Source organism: Mixophyes fleayi, chromosome 7 (genome assembly GCF_038048845.1).
Source record: "Mixophyes fleayi isolate aMixFle1 chromosome 7, aMixFle1.hap1, whole genome shotgun sequence".
NCBI lineage: Eukaryota > Metazoa > Chordata > Amphibia > Anura > Limnodynastidae > Mixophyes > Mixophyes fleayi.
The window spans coordinates 140,857,021-140,880,963 of record NC_134408.1 but is presented as its reverse complement, the minus strand read 5'-3'; the positions used below and the strand labels follow the sequence as shown (position 1 = coordinate 140,880,963).

At 39.6% G+C, this 23,943-nt stretch overlaps 1 protein-coding gene across 1 annotated transcript in view; it reads right to left on the bottom strand.

The window, feature by feature from the left end:
- LRP1B (LDL receptor related protein 1B) overlaps positions 1 to 23,943 on the bottom strand; it is a 728,477-nt gene that overhangs the window by 326,359 nt on the left and 378,175 nt on the right. The window contains exons 27-31 of the mRNA XM_075181401.1: positions 22,888 to 23,019; positions 20,929 to 21,156; positions 19,298 to 19,472; positions 16,803 to 16,897; positions 6,250 to 6,399 (exon numbers count right to left, since the gene is read on the bottom strand). Coding sequence (XP_075037502.1) covers positions 6,250 to 6,399; positions 16,803 to 16,897; positions 19,298 to 19,472; positions 20,929 to 21,156; positions 22,888 to 23,019 — 780 coding nt within the window. The remainder of the gene's footprint in view (positions 1 to 6,249; positions 6,400 to 16,802; positions 16,898 to 19,297; positions 19,473 to 20,928; positions 21,157 to 22,887; positions 23,020 to 23,943) is intronic.

The following is a 23,943-nucleotide window of genomic DNA, read 5'->3' as shown; positions in this document are numbered from 1 at the left end:
CATCATTAGGGAACTCCAGCTGCTCCCACGGGGAAACGCGTCGTCCTTATTCTGTTAGCATTGATTGAAGGAAAGAACCGTGCATACCAAAGTCAATGAAGAGCCAAAGTATAAATCCTGCATAGCAGTAAAAGGGTTAGCACTACAAAGTGATCTATTCTTTACTTTCAAAGATATTCTATAATCCTATATGTGATGTTATTATTTTAATATTACGCAATGATTGGGTTTTGCTTATGTTGTTCTGCATATCAGAAACAGCTTGTAAATTGCAGCCGTAGAGCATAAATGTACAAACATGTCACAGCTTACGAACGACAATTTGCATGTTCAGTCTCATCCATTTAAAAAACAGACTTAATAATTGAAAGTATACATAAAACGCCAATCTTTAAAGCACCCACTCATAATTGGGCGTGTAATAATTAAAATTGGAAACGTGTATTCTGACTCAATTTCAGGTAGAATTCAAATAACGCCCCTTATGTAGGTCAAATGTTCCCATTTTTAATTTATTTTAGAATTCATTGGGATACTATAGGTCAGGCTTGAAATACACGTGGCTCTCCAGGTGTTGTGAAACTACGGGTTCCAGCATTCTCTGCCAGCTATGGGCTGGCTATCAGCTGGCAAAGCATGCTGGGGCTTGTAGTTTGTAGTAACACCTGGAGAGCTACAAGTAGTCCAAGGCTGTTGTGGCACTGTTCTACACTTTCATACTGTCACCTTGCCAAGTAAAATTCGGTAAGCTAAACTGATCAGGTAACACTTGGAAAAAAAAGTGAGATCAATTTATTGCATTATATCATCATCATCATTTATTTATATAGGCGCCACTGATTCCGCAGCGCTGTACAGAGAAACTCATTTACATCAGTCCCTGCCCCATTGGAGCTTACAGTCTAAATTCTCTAACATACACACACAGACAGACAGAGAGAGAGAGACTAGGGTCAATTTTGATAGCAGCCAATTAACCTACTAGTATGTTTTTGGAGTGTGGGAGGAAACCGGAGCACCCGGAGGACAGCCATGCAAACGTGGGGAGAACATATAAACTCCACACAGATAAAGCCATGGTCGGAAATTGAACTCATGACCCCAGTGCTGTGAGGCAGAAGTGCTAACCACTTAGCCAACCTAGCAATCCAATAGTTAAAAAACTATACATTAATGTTGTGATATTTTAGTTAATGGATTATAGTAAAACTACACAAAGGAAAGACAAATATATGAATATATATCTGTAAAGTGCTCCCTAAAATTAATAAAAATTGCACATTGAAATACATAACATAAGAAAAAAGCATTATTTTCATTATATTTTTTTTTGGCGATGATGCTCAGACTGTTTATGTACTGACATCATTAGAGAGCGTATAATCACAGACTACAAATTTGGAACAGGGACAGGAAACCGATGCACCTTTTTGAGATAGATTCTATATTTAACCACATCTTTATAGCACTTTCATTTTCAATTTATTAGAATGAAGATTAGGTATGTGTAAGGTTCTGGCAGAGAGTAGGGAAAGGGTGGGAAGAATGAAGATCCAATATCATACTATCACAAAATGAAAAAAAAAAACCTTTTTCACCAGAAACATGAGTAAGGTATAAACCAATTACTATGTTCAGACCCTTTCGCTAGAGAAAACCCAGGATTCCCAAATAGCGCACAACTTGGATAAAGTGTCCGTTAAAAGGGTATTCAACATTTCTTTAATGTTTATACTGTCTAATTTACTGTGGACCCTAGCAATTGATAATGTCTAATTAAACAAAAAAAAAGCTGTGGGCCATGTTGTTGTTGATAAATAGAATACATCTCTGCACTGATACCATTGAAAGGTTTATTCAACAGTGCGGTGAATGAGACCACATTTTTGTTAGCGTGAATCTAGAGATGAGGAAAGTTACCCAATTTTGGCCAAATCAAATTTCCAGGCCAGGTGCAAAATTCAGATTATACAACCTTTTTTCGTTTTGTGTGTGGTAAATTCACATTTCACATTAGGGGACTATTAGGGTATAGTAATTTTATACACATATAGGCAAAATTGTATTTTAAAGGACGTCCACATTCTATAAAGATGTTAGAAAAAAAAAAAAAAAAATTCCAGCCCTCCTTTTTAAATGGTGGTGATCTGTCCTGTTCCTTAATTTCTCTATGATGGCAGGGGTTGGGGAAACCCCTTATGAAGTCAGTACTACATAAGGAAATACCCACTTTGAAGAGAATGTCGCTATAGAGCATAAAAAGGTGCCAACTTTGTGCCACGTCATACCAGTCCTTCAGCCAGCCAAGTAATAGCCCCATCTCCAATTGAGCCATTGTTATAATAAACGGGGACTTTGAAATGTGATTATGTCATCTGAACTGAAGCAGAAGAATGATGTAACGGGGGGCGGATGTGACAATATGTTGCATTGCTGTAAGTTCCGATAATTGGGTCATCGTGTGTGGTCCAAATGTTATTCTGGGTCATCAGACGGCACAAAGGACGATTTAAAAACACTTTTTTGAAAATTAAATGATCCTTTAAGTGCAAATGTTACAGTAAAATGAGAGGAAAACTCAAAAATTGCTATCAAGTGAAACATTGCAACCTTTTGCTAATGGTAATTAGGAATTTGTCATTGAACTGCAGAAGTGTCGCCCTCCCTCCCGCTCTGCCTACAGGAAATAAGGATCATAAGTGAATCTAATAAAACCAGTAAACATTTATTTTTTGCAAGCTGCTGGTTTCATATATCAACAGACCACATAGAGATACCAAAGATGAGCAGGATCCAAGCTCAGCCCTCCGGGCACAACAGGCAAGCTGTCTTGGAGATAATTAGAGCCAGGATTACTGGTTAATTATTATTAATTAGAGAAATTATTGGTAGCCCTTGAGGCCTGCGTTTTGGGCACCCATCTGTAATTTATACAGCCTTCTGTCAAGCGCCTGTATATAACATTTTAATATACAATTTAATCCACAGTATAAGGAAATGCAAGGAAATTAGCAGCACCTGCTAAGGAAGTACTAAACATATGTTACCAAATAAATAGTGACGTGTTCCCAGCAAACCTTCCATAGGGCCTGTTAGTTCTCAAAGTGTTACCTGACCATTGGCCACCGCCTACAAAAACATCCTTTAAATATGGCAGCCTCACTAAAAGTAGAGTTTGGGTGGATTTTAAGCTACATTTCCTAGTAACAGTATGTAATAAGAGCAATAGAAGTGTGTAATAAACAACATTCCAAATGGAGCAAAGATTTCTGGGTAATCCCTTCTTACCAATGTACCAATAATAAAGGACACAAAACAGAGCTTGGCAAATAAAGGAGTAAACTTAAATACCAACATTGTATGGAGGAGGAGAAAATGATAAGCAGTTCGGCTAGGACCAATGCTTCTAATATCACAGTGAAGACCGTTTACCCTCTCGATATCAATACATGGGGAACCATTTCACCCGGGTGCACCTTATCAATAAGCTTGGGTATGCTTAACCTTGTCCCAGGCATCCAAGAACCCATATCTCTTCTGGGCTGCCGGAACAGAACCAACACACCCGTTCCTGTAGTGGTGCTTGTACCAAAAACAAAGCCTGACTCATCGTAGGGAGGCAGGTTCTACTATTGCAAAAATGAAGGTAATGTGTGCCCACCAAGTTCAGGCTGCTGAATGTTTTCAGCCAAAACACAAACCTCAAACCAGCTGGTGTTGGCAACCAAAGCACCAGCGAAAAAAGTCCTGCACCGAGAAGTAAACATAGCAACCAAGTTGAAGGGTATTGAAACCCAAACCTAAACCCACCCACAAGAGGGAACCAATAAAACACTACCAAGCAGGTGTTGGCATCCAAAGTACCAGTAGAGGACCTCCAAAACCAGGGAGGGAGGGTGAACAACTTGTTTTACAGACTAGAATCAGGACACCAACAGCCAGGAAACTTATAATGTGGCATAAGTGACCTCCTACATTGGCACAATATGTACGTAACCAAGGCTCACTTTCCATGTCCTCGCTTAGAGGGGGACACAAAGTTACGAACACAATACTCAGCTTTTAATTTCCCTCAGGCTTAATTCGTCCCTCCATTATAAATTCCCATGGCCAGCCTTTAGACCAATACTCCACCTCCGCTAAAACTTTGTCTAACTCTTTCTTCAATAGATATGTTTAAGAAAGGGTTAAACAATTTTTTAGCAGAAATGTGTATCCAAGGATACAACTGTTAATTAAAATGAAGGATAGTAGTGGATACAGGGAAAAAATAGGACTGCAATATTGGGTATGGAGGGATTTTTCCCGATTGAAACAGATTGGAGGTTGCTTGGTCTGGATCAATTCCAAATATAAGTGAGGGATCGCAGGAGATCCAAAATAGGTTGAACTTGATCGACTGGTGTCTTTTGTCAACCTCATCAACTATGTTACTATGACTCAGGTTTCAGAAAGGTTCTCTCTATAGCATGTCACATGTTGACCAGAACAACCATACTGAGAAACACAAAATAGTTCCAAACAGGCTCTCTGTAGAGGGGCCTTCTGTGTCAGTAGTACCCTGTATCATGCATGGGTGTAAAACCCCAGTGGTTTGGACATTGACTAATAGGGCTGTCATGTAAATGCCATTGCCCAATGGTTTATTAAAGATATTCAGTATAACGTTCAAATACAATGGTAAATCAAAATGATTATGGTTTGGAAAATCCTGCTGTATCACCCAGCTCCATCTGTGCTCTCACTGCTCTGTAAACTATGTGTCATTCAGCGCAGTCTATTCCTTGATAAAGTCTCTGTGGTGCAGTTATTGGTGCCTTCTTTACAGTAATCTTCACTGCATTGCAATAAGCTGTGCTAACATCTCAGATAGAAGTGATTAATGCAGCGAGACTGTTTTCTTTTAAAATATGACATTTGAAGAATGTTTTGACAGAAAGGTTAATTTCAAGAATAATTAAAATGTAATTACTATGTATATCCCAGGTATATTATACTTATAAACACTATTCTGCAAATTTCGTGATTAGTGAATAGTACACCTGTGGTACAAACCATTTACTTCAGTGATAGGTAACATGAAGTAGATGGAGCACAGCAGGAGCGTTCCTTAATGGGGCACTCTCTCCTCCTCCTGGGGTGACAAGTGACCTGCCTTCAACAAGCAGACGAGGTAACGTGATGTGGAAGTCAGCTGTCCCCAAACAAAAGGCTTAGACTTGCGGCCCACCGCTAATTTACATCATGAGGTAAATGTATAGACCCTTCTAAAAAGGAAAAGGGGTTATGTTTCCATAGCAACCAATCAGATTATTGATATTATTATTATTGTAGATTTCTAAGGCGCCACAGTGCTCCGCAGCGCCATACAGTAGAGAAAACAGTACATACATAAAACAGGGACATGCATAAAACAAGGACATACAAAGTAGACAAAATAAACGCATACATGAAAACAAAGGGTATGGAGGACTCTGCTCATTAGAAAGCTTACATTCTAAGTGGAAGAGGGCACAGCTGAAACAAGAGGAGCGAGTGTGGCTCACAGTGGAGATTGGAACAGTTGTGAGGGTGCATTGGTGTGAATAGTGTTATCGGGAATAAGGTCACCTGTAAAAGAGAGATGGGTTTTCAAAGAGCATCTAAAGATTTGAAGGCTGTGGCAAAGTCTAATTGAGCTTAGCCAATGGAGTAAAGGGTGTGTAGGAGAAGAGGATGATCAGCAGTGTCAAAAGCAGCATAGAGGTCCAGGAGAATGAATATGGAGAAATGACCCTTAGAGTTTGCAGTAAGTAGATCATTGGTCACTTTTGTGAGAGCAGTTTCAGTGGAATGTTGGGGATTGCAGAGAGATGAGAATGGAATGAGAGGCGAGGAAGTGAGACAGGCGTTTGTAAACTAATCGCTCAAGTAGTTTAGAGGTAAAGGGACACATTCTAGAAAATGAAAGCTAGAATCTGATTGGTTGCTGTGAGCTACACCCCCCTTTTCTCTCTTAGAAGGTTTGCTGCATTTGCCACCATGAGTGTAAAGAGTAAAACCACCTTAGGTATGTAAAATATTAATGTAAGTCGACAAAGGTTGGATGCCATCTTTAACCTAGGTTTCTATAAATTAGTACTACTTTCCATAGAAAACATGGGCAAAATATCCTACAGATTGGAGAATATATTCCTTAGTGTGCAACAAGCCCTATTTAACCAACAGTAGATGGATAGGATACACCACAGGTCGTATAACGTCACTTACCCACGATAGTTAGTGCTGTGGCTTTTGTTAATTCCTCCTTCAATGAGTCTATTACTTCTAAATTACTTCCATCCAAGCCGCATCTATTTATTGTCCTATTACCAGAGCTGATCCAGTATAACTTGTTTTCTCCGTAGTCTATCGACAAACCTGTAAATACATTATAGAGATTGAACATTCTGAAAAATAGCATCTAGCATGATTAGAGAACTTATTAAATTACTTTGCAATTCTACATAAAACATAGAGTAACAATCAGATTGACTAAAACATCAGTCACATTAATTGATAATGATTAGGAGAGCTACTTTAGCAGTTTAATTTAATTTGCACCTTCTAGTAGGATTTATAAATAATAATGATTATAATAACAACAACAATAATAATACTATTAATATCAAGTTTGCAAATTTAAACAATGCTACATGTAAATATCGATAAAAGGATATTGTTTATGTTATAATTAATTAATTAAAACAAACTCAACTGTAACCTATTAAGATTTCTTTTGACTTAATTAACTCACCAAAAGTAAAATTACAAATATAACAAAGATGGACCTAAGTTATTTAATGATCAGTGACAAGAGACAGATAATACGATATGAGTTGATTTCCTACTGACTTTATTGGCCACCAAAGTCTTATCTGTGTCTTCTAGATTATCACTTAAATAAGTAAAACACAGACATACCACGTCCATTAGGCCCCTTACCCAATTGCATAAAAAATTATTATTTTATTAGCCTTACCCTAGTAAAAACATGTAAAGAGTATAGGGCTGGCAATTATTTATTCCAATGAGCCCCCATACCCACTTGCGCTGCTGTTAGGAGCGGCGGTGGCATGACAGTCTGTTCTATTTACTTGTGTTCGCTGCAAGTGAATGCAAGAGGGTCAATTGACTCTCCTGCCTTGAAATCCCCACCCCAACCACAAGTGATGATTATAATCTGTATGTCAAATGTGAGCACATTATTTTCCATGGATTACAAGAGGAAGATCTCCCCGTGGATTACAGTTAGAGGATTTTCCTGGGCTACTATTATGATATTCCCCTTGGATTACACTCAGAAGACCCTATTGGATTGCAAATTAAGAAGTATTTTCCTTTTTAAAGTGGTAAATGGGGTCTGGGAAGTTTTTATCTCAACAAAACATTATTTAACAATTGTGTGTGTGTTTTATTTACATATTTTCACCATTTTATAGTAATGGAACCTTCATTGTACCGGGAACATTGAAGTGGCAAAATTGGCACTCCTAATACTCCTCACTACCTGGCTCCCAACGGACAGGGGTGCTGGAAAGACTGCCAGCACTTTTCAGAAAGTAATTGACAGTCTCTGGGAGGGAAGACACGCCATATTTTTTGCTCCACCCTTCATAGAGGCTCCGGCCCCATGTTATTTAGCTTGGTGCTGGTCTCCACACTATTAGGGGGCCCCCTACACATTTGTGGTCCCCTTGTTTTAATGGGAAGCAATAGACTGTCTAGCACTGGGGCTGGTTGAGGAATCTGTGGTGGAGGCATGGTGTTCGGTGTTTTGGGCTAAGGGGCTGACTGCAATGTGCTGGTCTCTGCTGACTGTAATGTGCTGGTCACTAGTGACAGGAATGTACTGGTCACTGCTGACAGTAATGTACTGGCCATCTCTGACTGTAATGTGCTGGCCACTACAGACTGTAATGTGCTGGCCACCTCTGACTGTAAATGTGCTGGTCACTGCTGACAGTAATGTGCTGGCCACCTCTGACTGTAAATGTGCTGGTCACCTCTGACTGTAGTGTGCTGGTAACTGCTGACTGTAGTGTGCTGGTCACCTCTGACTGTAGTGTGCTGGTAACTGCTGACTGTAGTGTGCTGGTCACCGCTGACTGTAGTGTGCTGGTCACCTCTGACTGTAGTGTGCTGGTAACTGCTGACAGTAATGTGCTGGCCACCGCTGACTGTAGTGTGCTGATCACCTCTGACTGTAGTGTGCTGGTAACTGCTGACTGTAGTGTGCTGGTCACTGCTAATAGTAATGTGCTGGTCACTGCTGACTTTAATGTGCTGGCCACCTCTAACTGTGATGTGCTGGTCATTGCTAACAATAATGTGCTGGCCACCTCTGACTGTAGTGTGCTGGTCACTGCTGACAGTAATGTGCTGGCCACCTCTGACTGTAATGTGCTGGTCATTGCTGACAATAATGTGCTGGCCACCTCTGACTGTAATGTGCTGGCCACTGCTGACTGTAATGTGCTGGTCACCTCTGACTGTAATGTGCTGGCCACCTCTGACTGTAATGTGTTGGCCACCTCTGACTGTAATGTGTTGGCCACCTCTGACTTTAATGTGCTGGCCACCTCTGACTGTAATGTGCTGGTCATTGCTGACAGTAATGTGCTGGTCACCTCTGACTGTAATGTGCTGGTCACCTCTGACTGTAATGTACTGGCCATCTCTGACTGTAATGTACTGGCCATCTCTGACTGTAATGTGCTGGCCATCTCTGACTTTAATGTGCTGGCAACCTCTGACTTTAATGTGCTGGCCACCTCTGACTGTAATGTGCTGGTCACTGCTGACAGTAATGTGCTGGCCACCTTTGACTATAATGTACTGGCCACTGCTGACTGTAATGTGCTGGCCACCTCTGACTGTAATGTGTTGGCCACCTCTGACTGTAATGTGCTGGCCACCTCTGACTGTAATGTGCTGGCCACCTCTGACTGTAATGTGTTGGTCATTGCTGGCAATAATGTGCTGGCCACCTCTGACTAATGTGCTGGCCACCTCTGACTGTAATGTACTGGCCATCTCTGACTGTAATGTGCTGGTCACTGCTGACTTTAATGTGCTGGCCACCTCTGACTGTAATGTGCTGGCCACTGCTGACTGTAATGTGCTGGCCACCTCTGACTGTAATGTGCTGGTCATTGCTGATAATAATGTGCTGGTCACCTCTGACTGTAATGTGCTGGTCACTGCTGACTTTAATGTGCTGGCCACCTCTGACTGTAATGTGCTGGTCACTGCTGACTGTAATGTGCTGGCCACCTCTGACTGTAATGTGCTGGCCACCTCTGAATGTAATGTGCTGGTCATTGCTGATAATAATGTGCTGGTCACCTCTGACTGTAATGTGCTGGTCACCTCTGACTGTAATGTACTGGCCATCTCTGACTGTAATGTGCTGGTCATTGCTGATAATAATGTGCTGGACACTGCTAACTCTACTATGCTGCATTCTTTAAATGGATATTCATGTTAGTTTATATTTGGGGATGTTAATATTTTTCTGACATCTGTAATGCACAATTAAACAGAACACTTATGATTAGCTTATTTTATTTCTGTACTTAGTAAAGTGATATATTAAAAAATAAATACAAAAAAATAAAACAGGTCTCTGTCCAGCAATTTAGAATCTAAGTAGGAAACTATGTAAACGCTAAGTCGACAGAAGGACCCTGGAGCACGTATGTGTCCAAATAATAGTTACAAAAATAAACCCACGTTAATCTGCAAACACAGTTGACTGTTTAGCTGAGAGGGTTACAAAGTCAGACCCTTGTTAGTGGTAATAGAAACCTATTTATTATTTAACTGGCAGTATAAGACCATATATAAACAATCCTAATTAAGTAGCCATCATATATTTTCAAGAGATAATGCCCCAGTGCTTCCAATACGTGTTATTTCTACAGAGTCTTGTTTTGATTTTTTTCTTAGTTACTTTGAGAATTATTTAACTCTTGATTTCACACTGCGCAGCATTAAAGCATACATAACTTCTGTAATTAAAGTTTCCCAAGATGTATTACAAACAGCCTGGGCATGTTTAATTGGCAAATAATGCACATTTATTATGAGATAGAGCTTATTAGAGTTTTTCATCACTGTCTGAGTTTTGCTGTAAGGCTGATATTAAAACATGTGCGCCGAGTCTAGCCCGGTTCCCCCCACACTTGGCAAAGTCATCATAGTTTCCGAGTGAACAATTCTCAGGGTATTTCAGCGCACATAGCTCATTAGCCAAAATCAGTTTCCAGGTCAATTTCTTTACCACTGTAATTTCAACTGTTCATTAACATCTCTTGTAGGGATTTGATTAATTTTCAAATTAAAAAAAATAAATTTTTTTACTATGCTATATAACGTGAGATTTCTTCATAGGCATAGAAACACAGAGGTCTGCAGAAATGAGGCTTTTTTCCCGATTTGTATTTTATTACTCAGGTGTATAGGTTCTATGTCATATCTGCCGAGGCAACATTAAGGCATCCACTCTGTGTGCCGAATTGCTGAAAAAAATAAAAATAAAACCTCAAATAAAAACTTCTTGATATATATATATATATACACAAGTTAACCCGTGCATGATACTCATGCATTCTAGTCAAATCAAGCTAAGGTGTTAAAAAGGTTCTTGTCATGCATTTGGGGCTAGCCCAGGCCTCCTCAGGGGAAGAGCGTTACTTCCCGACGTAAGCGCCCTTTTTTAACGTGGTTTTGTCCACATGTCACCACCTCATCATTCTTCTCCATCGCCTCATCCTTCATCTTCATCGCCACATCCTTAATCTCCATCGTCTTACTGTTCTAAAACCTCATGATACACAACGTTTCTGCTAAACACCTTATCGCTGTGCTCAATCAGTCTTCCTTGAAGGGCAGGATTCATAACCTGCACTTTCACATCACTGCTTCTCCGTACTCGTGAAACTGCGACATACAATTGTCCAAGACCAAACACAGGCTCTGGTAAATAAATACCCACACGGTCAAGAGTTTGAGCCCTCAACTAGTAAATTTAGCCTTTACTACCCCTCCCACGGGGGGAAAGGGGGAGGATGGAAGTTAACTGACTTCACTATTATAATTTTTTCATCAAATAATGTCTGTATACCAAATTTCAGGTCAATTGGATGAGCCCTTTCTGAGAAAATAGTTTTTTTCATACACACACACACACTAACACACGCCGCTAGGCTTATATATATTAGATATGAATTTTACATTTTTTAATCAGATTTAATAAAACAAAGTTTGAGTTTCAGTGTTTTCCGACCATAGTTTGTGAAGACTAAAAGTGTTTCAGAATTTGGAACAAGTTGATTTGAACAACAAATTTTATTTTGTTTCAAAAAGTAACAATTAACAAATTTAACAAGTGTAGATTGCAAATAAATTTTGGATACCCTTAAAATAATACTAAAGAGATTTAGGAATCAATCTGCACGAAACAACTTAATGTCCCCAGATCCAATCAAGGAATCTTCAGTCCTGATTGAGCATAGACAGGTTAATCCTGACAGCTGAGTCATATGCTAGTATATAGCTGTCGTTACTGAAAGTAACTTAAGAGGAATTAGAAGACATGCGTAGATATGCAGCCTGTAAGAGACGTGTCAGGCAAGTAACAGCTTTTAAAGAAGTATCTTTGAGAAATGGAGCTGCCTTTAGCTCTCGCAAATATTTTCCATTTTCTAGGAAAAACAGATTTTACACATTCTTGTCCCAATCACATTTTATGGTTGGCAAACATGACTTTGAGGTGTTATTTCTGCATCCTTCCAATAATATCCAACTATTGTAAACATGTGGGATACAGCGGCTGTTCCATGTACTTCTGATGGTTAAAAAGTTGCCAGCTCCCCATTCTTATATCAAGCTTTGTCCTTTGGCTATTGCAACTAGTAGATCTATTTTGGATCCCAGGAAAGCACCGGGGCTCCAGGTCCAAAGTACAAAATGTTATCACAAGAACCCCCTCCGTCTACAAGCATATTAATGTACGTAGACAGCAACTGGACTTAGCATGGACTGAGGATAAAATGAGGATATGCAGATTTCAGACACCTGTGTTCAGTTGGTAAAGAGGTAATTAATGCTTTGCAATGCAATTTGTAATTTTAGGATAGAGAACAGCTGTAGAGACAATTTGAGGGCAAGGCTCCTTAAAAATGTCACCACATAGCCCAGTTATTTATAATTCCCAAAGCATTAGGGATATAAACACAAGAGTCCCTGTTTTCTGCATCATGAACATGACATTTCAGATTGAGCGCTTGGCCATGATTAAAGGCTGAGCAGATTGGGGGGTGGCCTGAGTATACCAGCGTGGGTCCATGTGTCCGTGTTTTGTAATCAGGACTGCAGAGAGGAATGTAAAGATACAAGGAAGTTTTCTTTCTCTGACTGTACAATAAAGAGCATCATTTAATAATAAAGTTGTGGAAAATGCTAAAAACGCTGATAAATGTGACAGTATTATCTTTCGCCAATGAGCGAATTTCATCTTGAAACTCCCTAAACAACGACTTTCTTACTATAAATCAGCCTGAAACATAACGCGAAGATTAAAATTGATGGGTTTATTTTCATGGTAACGGCAGGGACTGAAGGGCTCACCGGCTAATGTAAAGCGCGTAAAATATGATACATCCAGTACCCGGCTGACACCAACGTTGTGCTGATTTGTACCGCATTGGTGATATACTGTAAGCTGGTTTTGTTCCTGCATACAAAACATCATAAAACATGTGACTATATCATTATTTATTATGTGACAGCAATACACAAATCATCATGTCTGTTTCTTGCTGTGGCAGATAATACAAGGAGGGTATAATTCATTATTTATGCATTTTTAACCATCTCACAGCGTACAAAAGGAATACGTTAGCCAAACGCTTAGTCGCCCGTCTGTTTTGTTCATTCGTGACATTTTGAAAGAGAAATCCATATTTATTTTTAAACCCATATACTCGAACTCATCAGATGATGATTTGCCAATTGCTGCTAAGAACCGTTCTGCTGCCCGACAACAATCAAATTAAAATTAATCTGATCATTTTAGAGATGGCGGTAAACGAGGTCCGAAGGAGGTGGGTGATGACGTCTAATAGGCCCAGTTGACGGCGCCAAAACTGGGAACATACAAAGGATCTGATATCAATTATAACAATATAAAAGTGCCCTGGCCTTAGTCATTCACTCATCAACATCATCATCATCAACATTTATTTATATAGCGCCAGCAAATTCCGTAGCGCATTACAATTCACTCCTAAAAATGCCCAAAATTGAGTTACGGAACTCTTAATAATACAACCTAAAAGTTTCCTGGAATTACTTTAACCCCAAAAAAACGCAACAAACTAATTTGGGTGAGATTTTTATTAATACGTCTATGTAAACCAGGAATATAGGAAGCTAACAGGAGTTTGATTCATATTTTGTTTTGAGCATCAATTAAATACCACACTGCACAAGTGTAATTATGGAGGGACGCTTCAAGGCTGAACATACAGCCAACGCATATATAATGTGAGGCACGGCTAAGAACTGACAGGATCATAGCTGATCTTACACTGTGCTAGAAGCGCTCAGCTCTCGTTAAGATATGGGATAAAGCTCAAATCTCAGTGTTATCTGTAGCAATAACCAGCTGTAGGTAGAGGCTTGGATCTAGAATAAACAGAGGATTGAGCCAGATAAATTAGCCTCCAGAAAACGAATGCTCTGTACAGTGGAATTAAGAAAAGATTTGCCCGTAACGACGTGACAAGATGTACGGCTACACATGGGATATAGTCCCTTTGAACAGAGCTCTATTTGTAGATTCTCACCAAAGAGGAGTTGGTGTGAAGAAAAATGAAGATTGGAATGAGGAAAATGTTTTTCATGTGTGCTTTGTACATTCTATGAGGGCACAACACATTTACCAAGATATCACTGTTCATGATTATTTGTATAATATATACACAAAACAGCCACAACTTTAAAACCACCTGCCTAATATTGTGACTGCCCCTGTTGTGCCACCAAAATAGCTCTGACCCATTGAGGCATGGACTCCACAAGACCTATGAACTTGTCCTGTGGTATCTGGTACCAGGACGTTCGCAGCAGATCCATTTAGTCCTGTAAGGTGCGAGGCTGTGCCTCCATTGCTTGGACGTGGTTCCAGCACATCCAACAGATGCTCAATCTGAAGGACAATTCCACACCTTGAACAGTTTGTCATGTTCCTCAAACCATTCCTGAACAATTTTTGCAGTGTGACAGGGAGCATTATCCTGCTGAAAGAAGCCACTGCTATCAGGGAAAGCAGGACCCAAGATTTCCTAGCAGAACATTGCCAGAGAATCACACTATGTCCAACGCCTTGGAGAGATCTGAGGGGCATGTGGGGGGCGTCTGAGGGACATGTATGGGGCATGTGAGGATGTCTGATGGGATTTGGGGAGGTGTGAGGGGCATGTATAGGGGCATCTGAGGGGCATGTAAGGGGCATGTGGGGAGGTCTGTGGCATATGTAGAGGTCTGAGGGGCATGTGGGGGGACATTTGAGGGGCATGTGAGGGGGCATCTGAGGAGCATGTGGAGCACTTCAGTACTGAGGGGAGGAGTCCCGTAGCATGCTTCACACTACACCTTAGCACCACCGGGCCTGGGGGGGGGGGGGAAATATCAAGGAGGAGGGGGCCCCTGCCTGTTTTATTTGTACTGGGCACCAAAATTTCCGGTGGACGTCAATCAGACAACGGATGCAAATTGACAAATCTTGCCAGTGAAACCAATATCTAAAAATCTTTTTGAGCCCTTTTTCGTGCAGCTTTGTAAACTGCTTCTTGTTACATCACAAAACCGGCCTCAGACAATTTTAAAAAAATGCAGCTTGATGTGTAGTTTTTACTTCGGTTAATTGCACTTTGCTACACCCTCCCCTGTCTCCAGGTTTCTGTCATTCTGGTCTCTGCGTTCTCCCGGAACTCCGTATTGTTTGTGTGCACTGTTTGCTTGTCTGACCACTAACAGCTTCCTGCACTTAGGGCTCCAACCCTAAATGTTTTGTGAGCACGTCTATAAATAAAGCCATCATCTTAAATCAAAGGTCCGCTGGCAAAGTCATTACACGATGAGTAAATTGCTATCTTCACAGGGCTCCGACTGTGTGTACAGTGTGGGGGCCCCAGTCATCTACTCAGTCAATGTGTTTTAGGAAAAATAAGTAGTGATTTTTTTTTCCCACCGGCGATGCATTACTTCTATTAACGGCACTTTAACCTAAAAACATTTAGTTGCTTAAATGTGTTTAGTGCAGAGGAAAGCACAGGCTAAATATAGTGTTATGCCATATCTCTGTACATACTTAACACATTAATTACATGTGTTTTACTAGAATTTTTAACTCAATGCATGTAAACGAGACTACAAATAAACATATTCTTTTTAATGACCTTACACCCTCAGGCGTTCTTACTAGCGTACGATGCATTATATTTGCATGACTTTTTCCAAACACATGAGAAAATGTATTTAATTTGCATTTGCAGACACTAAAAGCATTGTGGCAGCCTAAATAACCTACAAAGACCTCAAAAACGTGAGTAAAAACGATACTAAGAACCACGTGTGAATAAAGTGGTGCATATCCTTCACCACTAAGCACTCCCTAAAGTATTGTCTTGTCAGAGGATTGTCGGACATGACTAAGATCAATGGTGAGCGCTGCAAGAAAACGTAACAAATTCACTGGGCAATGTCTAATAATAGGTGTCTTTTACACAAACCACACCTCCCAACGTTTAGAATCCTGAAAGCGGGACAAAATAAGCCCCACCCCAGTTCTGCCCAAACTCCACCACAATTGGGTAACTTTGTGCAAAACTCCACCCACTTTCCTTTTAAGCCCTGAGTCTTTTACGGTCCACAAATTGAGATGTCCCTCCAAAATCGGGCCTATTTGGAGATATGCAATGCTCCCTCTTTACATGTCACCCTCACTTATCACCAGGTTTATGCTCAATATATTCATTCCAATGTACTGTATGTCTCCCTTGTTATAACACCAACCTCACTAAGCTGACAATACAAAGAGGGAGCATTGTACATTCATTCATTATACTTACCTCAGACAAATACAAAGGGAAAATTAAATCCTCTGATTTGAAGGAATTCAAAGAACCACTAAAACTATAACACAAATTACCTGATATAAAATAACTACTTGCAATATTCACAAATATACAGGTAAAAGCATACCTGCCCTTTTACCGAAATGTCAGGGAGACTCACGAATTCCGCGTGCAGGCCATACTCCCACATCCTGCGAGACAGGTGCCGCGATGATTACGTAATTTTGGCCCCACCCCCCACAATGAAATTAAGTGATCGTTTCATTCCACCCGCTTCACAGTTCACCTCAGTAACTTAACCTCAACTAAAGTCAGATAGTATGGGTAAAAGTTGACAGAACCTGACAAATCTGGCATTGTACTTACAAATGTAGTTGATTTTAAGCTACTGTCCTCTGTTATCAGGTGGCCTGCAGTGACGTTTAATGGGAAAACTGACAACATGTCTATTGTGTATTGGAAAATATATATTTATGATCACCACTTTATCTGACATATCTTCATTTCCGATACATTCCTGAAACATTTTCCTATATGTAAGTATGTAGATCTTATATATAAGCCAACTTGTATTTTAGCTTTTAAAAGTCTTGTAAAATGATTACTATATTTAAGTGACAATAAGAAATGCATACTCACCAACTGGTTCTTTCTGATTCTGAAAGAGGATCTTGCTGTTACTTCCATCCATATTTGCAACATTTATACTGTTTCCATCCATCCAGAATATTTTCCTGCACAATAGAAAAGATAAAAATAAAATAAAGGTGTAAAGAAGTATTCACTCAATCTCTGCACTATAAAAAAAAAAAGACATAATAAACAAAATACATACCTTATCCTTCAACCAATGACAAATCAACATTTTTTTGGACTAAAAAACTTTATTAGCAAAGAACAAAATTTCAATTCTTCCATTATTACTATTAGTTGGTTTGCCTGTGTCTGAATCTACAAACAGTTTCTGAGCTGCAATGTTATCTAGCACAATGCAAGCTAATCACACAACACTATCAATTATTATGGCTCCCTGCGGAGCCCCCTCTCTCTTTTCCGCATTAAGGAGGAATTAAAAATACAGAATTTACATTCACGCCAATATTAAACATGTCGGATTTCAACAACAAAATGGGACAAATAATTTTGGAACACAAACATTTACATATATTGTTTAACTCAGTTCTATAAATAATACTGTATATTTAATGTACATTCACAAGTTACTTGCTCGTTAGCATTTCTTAAACCTTAGTTGCAAAATTAAAATTGCATTAAAGTTATTAAAGTTGTCAACACTGAAATGTGAAATGTGTATTTAACGACATTCTAATATAGAATTAAACAAAAGAAACTAGCGGAGGTATTGGTAAATGTTTCTATTAGAGCTTAAGTCAATATAGCAACTGGTCCTAGCTACAAAAAATATATTAACACTATGGGTTTAAAGCCTGTAATAATGTGAAGTAAATTATAATTTGGGGTTTTTTTGGAACAAGGAGAGAAAACTACACAGGGTGCCAAACATTCTCGTTCCTGCCCATCACATAGTATAGACAACTATGATTACATTGTCAGTAATTTACAACAAGTGCGCTGGTTTAGTCCACTGTAAACTGGAGGAAAGGACAAAATGTACGAGCCGAAGACTTTCATTTGGAGAAGGCAATCATTAAGTATTGTTGGCACACAGAAACGTTTAACTATAAGAATAAAAAGCCTTTAATTAAAATCCTGCTGAAAGATCTGCATCCGAGCAAGTATCAACCAATGCATATAATGATCTATTCTCCAAACGAGCACTGGGAGGGTAGAGATCTCATCAAGTGTCAGGCATGATTCTGACACACGTATAATGTCAAAAATAGAACACAAAAAATTAGACAGTTGCGCTTCAAATATCCATCATTACGGGAGGAAGGAGAACATCAAACAAGCGCTCATTAATTATATAATGTGCCAGATTCCTCATTTGGAACGAAGATATAGCTCATTAAATTGTGACTCAATGACATATCATCAAAGTTCTTAAAACACAGAATAAAACCATCTTGGAATAGGTATTGGCAATGTACCTTTTCTTTGAAGTTTAATTTTTGCTAATAATTAATTTTATTTATTTTTTCTTTTGTTTTCTGGTTAGCAAACTTCAAAAAGTTTTGGAAGTGTTTGGAATTGGTCTGTGAGAGTTTGCTAACCAGGAGAGTGCCCAATGCTAGTCTGCTGCTGGCCAAGCCAACCGAAATGTTGACTTCCTCACACAACCTACCATAGATAGTTATACATGAGTGTTGTATTCTATAAGGCAAAGATCATCCTTTAAAATATTTTAGATCTTCCAACAAGGTAGCAATGGCTGCTTAGTTCTCTACTGCAAAAAAATTAGCAGTTTTGTAATTAATTCACTAATATGTTGCTGCCCTCAAAACCTCAGCTTGACTCATTATAGGTCTACCCATAGGTGGAACTAGTGAGCAGTGGGCCCTGGTGCAGGGAAGCGGGAAGGAGGGAACCGGAGTCCACAGCTTGCTAGTTCCCCGTGCAGTGGCCCCCATTATCTCCACGGGCCCCGGAGCACTGCATATGCTGCACCAATGGTAGTTCCGCTACTGCACCTACCCTTGGCTGCAGCTTATTGTCAGGACAGCAGTCATACATATATGTTAAGCTCCAATATTGGGATATTTGGGCTGATATCAAAGTGTATATCATGTGCAACGTGCAATAATAATCTGATCGAATCTGATCAATTTCTTTTGCTCAGGCCGGGTGGAGGGATCATTCCGTCTATGGCCGTAGCATAGTGCCCTTCCCAGGGATACAACGGAAAGTGGCTGAAAATATTTAAAGACCTTCAGCAGGAACATGCTTAATGAAGATCACTATAAACCATAATGTCATCACCATTTTCAACGCTATGCTCCCATTTCCTAGGCAGCTGGCAATTAATTCAATTAAAGCAATGCAACTGGTTCCTCATTGCAATTTCTGGTTGCAATAATTATCATTATCTCTACGTACTCCCTCTGTAATTGGACGTCCCTTTAACGTTGTTAGAACATCATTGCAGCTATCTCTGCATCCCTTCGCTGAACATCTTAGAGGATAATTTTATAATGAAGATAATAACACTTTACCCCCTGACTGGGTGAACAGCCAGACTCTGAGCTTTGTCAATCCCGTGTATAACTGATGTCTTCAGCGAGCCGTCCAATCTGGCCACGTTAATTTGAGTTTCATCAAACTCCGAACTGATCCAGTACAAATTCCGGGACACCCAGTCCACCGCCAGCCCTCTGATGCTGGGAATATCTGCAGACATAAACATGAAAAAGGAAATTGTAACCCTGCTTAGCCAGGATATTATTGCACAGCTTACATCAAATTCAATTATCACTTTAGTGTAACCAAAATAACCTACAACACTGTAATCTTATCCCCTATTGGCTCGTAGAGGGAACATTAATAATCATTAATGTTTTACTGCTAGGGAAGTTGAAATCCTGCTGCAACAATTATCATTAAGTCACACTTACGGTCAATAATAATTCACTGGAATACATGTTGGGAAAAAAATTAAACACTGTCCTATAGACTCCGGCCATGCAAATGAAGACAGCCAATTTGCGGGCCATGGGGACTCTTTGAAATTGTTCTGTTGAAGTTTCATGTTCACACAGCAAATGTTTGTCTGCCACGTGGGGGATGCAGATTTGTGCCATCGTTAATAACCAAGTCTACAATTACCGCAGTTAGGGCAAATAATGAAACAAGATATAAAAAATAAATACATAATGTGCTGTATTTTATAATTGTGCATAATATTGTACAATATTATAAAATATAATATTGTACTATAATATACTATAATTGCAGTGGTCCTAACGCTATTAGTTAGTTGATTTAATAATGCAAGTAGAGAAACTTATTTAAAGGGGTTGTTCACCTTCAGATTACTTTAATTGTTTTGTTCGTACGTATGTGCCTTCGTGCAACTTTTACTAACTATATTGCTTGATCTGTCTGGCTTTCATATGGTCAATAAGACACATCACTGTGTGATCTCCGCATTGGATAAAACTATATTCAGAAAGCAGTGTTTCTTAGTCTTAAGGTTGATATATTCATTTTTATTTAACCCAGATCATCTTGGCAAAATGTAATTTCTATGTATGTGTAGACCTTTCCCAACAGTAGACCTGACCTCGCTGGGCATTAGATGTTCTCGCCATTGGGTTGGCCTCCTGTAGTTATTATTATTATTATTATTATTAATTTTTATTTATAGGGCGCCACAAAGTATCCGTAGCGCCGTACAAGGACAAACAATGGCACAGTACAAGGTGAAACAGCACAGTACAAGTAACAGTAAGCACTATAACTCTGGGGGCTCAGGCACAGCATGAAAGAGAGGGAGGGAGGGGAAAAGTGAGTATAGGCAGGTAACTATGGCCCAAGAGGGTGGGCACGGATGACAGGTTGAGAGTCACTGAGGGGAGCGGAGAGAAGCGAGAGGAGACAGAGGGCAGAGGGACTGAGAGGAGGTGAGCTGAGTAGCTGGAGAGCGCAGTTAAAAGTGATGGAAACAGAAGGTAGGAGAGCCCTGCTCAAAGGAGCGAACAATCTAAAGGGAGGGGAAGACAGACAGACACATGGATGAGACGGAGAGACGGGAGGAAGGGGGAGAAGGGAAGAAGGGATGAGAAAGAGAGGTAGCCGACCGGTGGGAGTTTAGTTTAAGAAGCAAAAAACATGCTGGTAGACGTACCTCCCGAAATGACCGTCTCCAGGCCTGTACCATTTATGAAAGCTCTTTTGATTGTCTGGGTCTTCACATCAGTCCAATATAATCTCTCTTCGGCAGCATCGAAGTCCACCACGGTAACGTCATCGATATTCGGCACGGTGAAAGCTGTAATGAAGTTGAAGTACGGGTTGTCTATGTCTACTCCTCGTATCTCTGACCTCCTCGCGTAGATAAGAAATTTCTTCATTTCTGCAAGTTAAGAAATGTCCAATAAGTTTTTGCCCATCTGTCATTTAACCCTACACTTCTTAGGAAAAGGGGAGGCAGATATTTTATGGGCTGAACCAAAAATTCATGGAACCAGTGACATCACTCCACAACCAAATGCTCGTGAGACATTGGCTCATAGTAAATTATCAGGGTGTATTTATATGAATATTGGTTCAGCCAACAAAATGGTTTCCTCTACTATGTGTGGTTTAGGCTCAAGCTGTACATATTAAATTATTAAATGAAACCTTACAAAAACTGCAACCGGCTAAAACAGAAAACCAAACAGAGAATGCAAGCGAAGAATTCAAAGGAACAACATGTTAAAACAACGGGGCCGCGATCATGTAAATAAAACATGCTGTTATTAAGAATACAGACTAAAGAAAAACCAAATAACTTTTGTGTACTTGTTATTCCATGGGGTCTACGGACAGCAACATCCGTCCATCATTAAACCTGTATATAACAGTGAACAAAAAAATTGCTATTTGTTTAGTTATCTCAGGCAGCAGTGCTTCGACTTGGCCATGTTTTAAGAAAAAAAGCCATGACAAGTGGGCTATGTGCCTGCCAGCCATGAATGGATAATAAACCTGACAGAAATCTGGATAAAATATTTAATGTGCCCTGAAATGACTTTTTGCTTCCGAATCTAATAACATGTTCATGGCTGTAACATTTTCTATTTTTTTACATATTTGACCAAACAATAGCCAATTAGGATATCGATCCAGGACGCACATAATTTTGCTGCCTGGTTTGCAATTGTAGCTTATTTTATTTTTAAAAAATCAGCCTTACCTACCAGAGTATGAATTATTTTTCCGGTTTGTAGGGTTCCCTTCTTCATGTATTGTTTGTATCTACTCTCAAGTTTACTTCCTGTACCAACTACTTACAAATAAGGAGTAATAAAGTTTCCTTTGATTGTTCATAGTTAATGTGCAGGTTTTATTTAACGTTTTCTATGGGCTGTGCTTCCGATTTTTAGAACCAGAACTGACGCATTTTACAAAAAAAATAAAATAATCTATTGATTCACGGAGGAGGCACACGTTGGATTTTAAATCGAGTAACAGCCATAGGAACTTCTAAAAGCATACTTTCTCTCTCAGAACGTCTAAGAGACTCATGAATTTTGGGAGAGTGACCTTCATCTAGAGAGGGCATTTCTGCACCTTAAAAACGTGACTTGTGCAATTATTGCCTCATCTAAATTAATGTGCAGTGGGGGACCGAGCTTTGGTGCAATGAATTGTATCAACAAGATTACATTATATACGTATTGAAACTATCATTTTAGGAGTTTATAGAAAAATATGAAGAAAATAAATAATAGATACAAGCTTGTATGCACAGTCCTTACTCTAAATCATTTATGGATGGCCTCCCAGGAAAATCGGTCCAATTAGTCTGTTTTTCCATCATCCTTTATTCACAAAATAACTGTGCGCTACTAGTTAACAAAGCCAATTATTAATTTTATTTTTAAGTTATTTTGCACCTGTGCGTAATTTCCAAATATTTTATTCAAAATAATATTCTGAAGCTGAAGCCAACAGTAAAATAATAAGTAATAATATTTAAGTGTACGCACTAGGTTGCACTCGATCTACATGGATGTGTAGGTTATAAGTATTCCTGGTGTATTTAACAAAAAATAAACAACAAAACATTCAGCTTTAATTCTTCCTGAAAACTTCTTACCGCGACACGTCCTTTTATCGGAGGATAACTTCATCAGATGGGGACAGGAACAGGCAGCTGTTCGGTTGAAATTGATCAAACACAGATGGGAGCAAGGGCCTCTCCCGTTACTCGTAGCACAAGGATTGGGAGCTGGAAGGACATAAATAAATGTAAATGATACAGAAACACGTGGTCAGAGACGTTACATTTCACTTTATTAAGAAAGATATTTTTATTTTATTTTTATCTTACATTTGTCTTTTTTTGTCATTATCAGCCAGACATTTTCTTTTTAGGTTAATATGTTCAGAACAGTATAAGAGTTCTAAACATTGAATTCACTGAACGAAAATGCGTTAATGTATTTTTGTGAATGTTATATAATTATCCCCGACATGAGGACTGGGTACACTATGAACTTTGTTATGCTATGAAGTCAGGGCCATCTTAACAACATTATGGGCCCCCGGGCAAAGCAGTGCACCGGGGCCCCTAGATATAGATATAGATATATAGATGTATACAGATACAGATATAGATATATAAAGAAAAAGATAGATATATGTACTTGCTCAGTGACCCTTGTAGGTTTTTTTTTTTGCAGGTTTTTTTCTTTTGCAGGATTATTTATTCTCATTAAGAGCCGTGCCTATGGGGCCCCCTTGCCCGTGGGGACCCCGGGCAGCTGCCCATCGTGCCCAATGGAAAAGATGGCCCTGTATGAAGTATAAGTTGGATGTTTGAACGCTGATGCGCGTCACTCTGTGCTGTTGCCCGATGATTGGGTGTTGGACTAGCCCCTCCCACTTGAAACTTGTCTACCCATGATTTGCAGGAATTGATGAGATGAATTACTTTATGCTGCTGTTCTATCGCTCTGATTGGCTACAGGTTGCTCTTGCCCTCCCCCACGGTTCCCTTCTTCTCCAGCTCGCTCACTTCATCTCCCGCTCACCAGTGTTTTGAAGAATCACGACAATGGATCCTCAGACCCTAGCACAAAGCACCTGCCAACATATACACGATAAATAGTTCTAATGGTGTCTACTACAAAATCCACACCCTTGTTAGGAG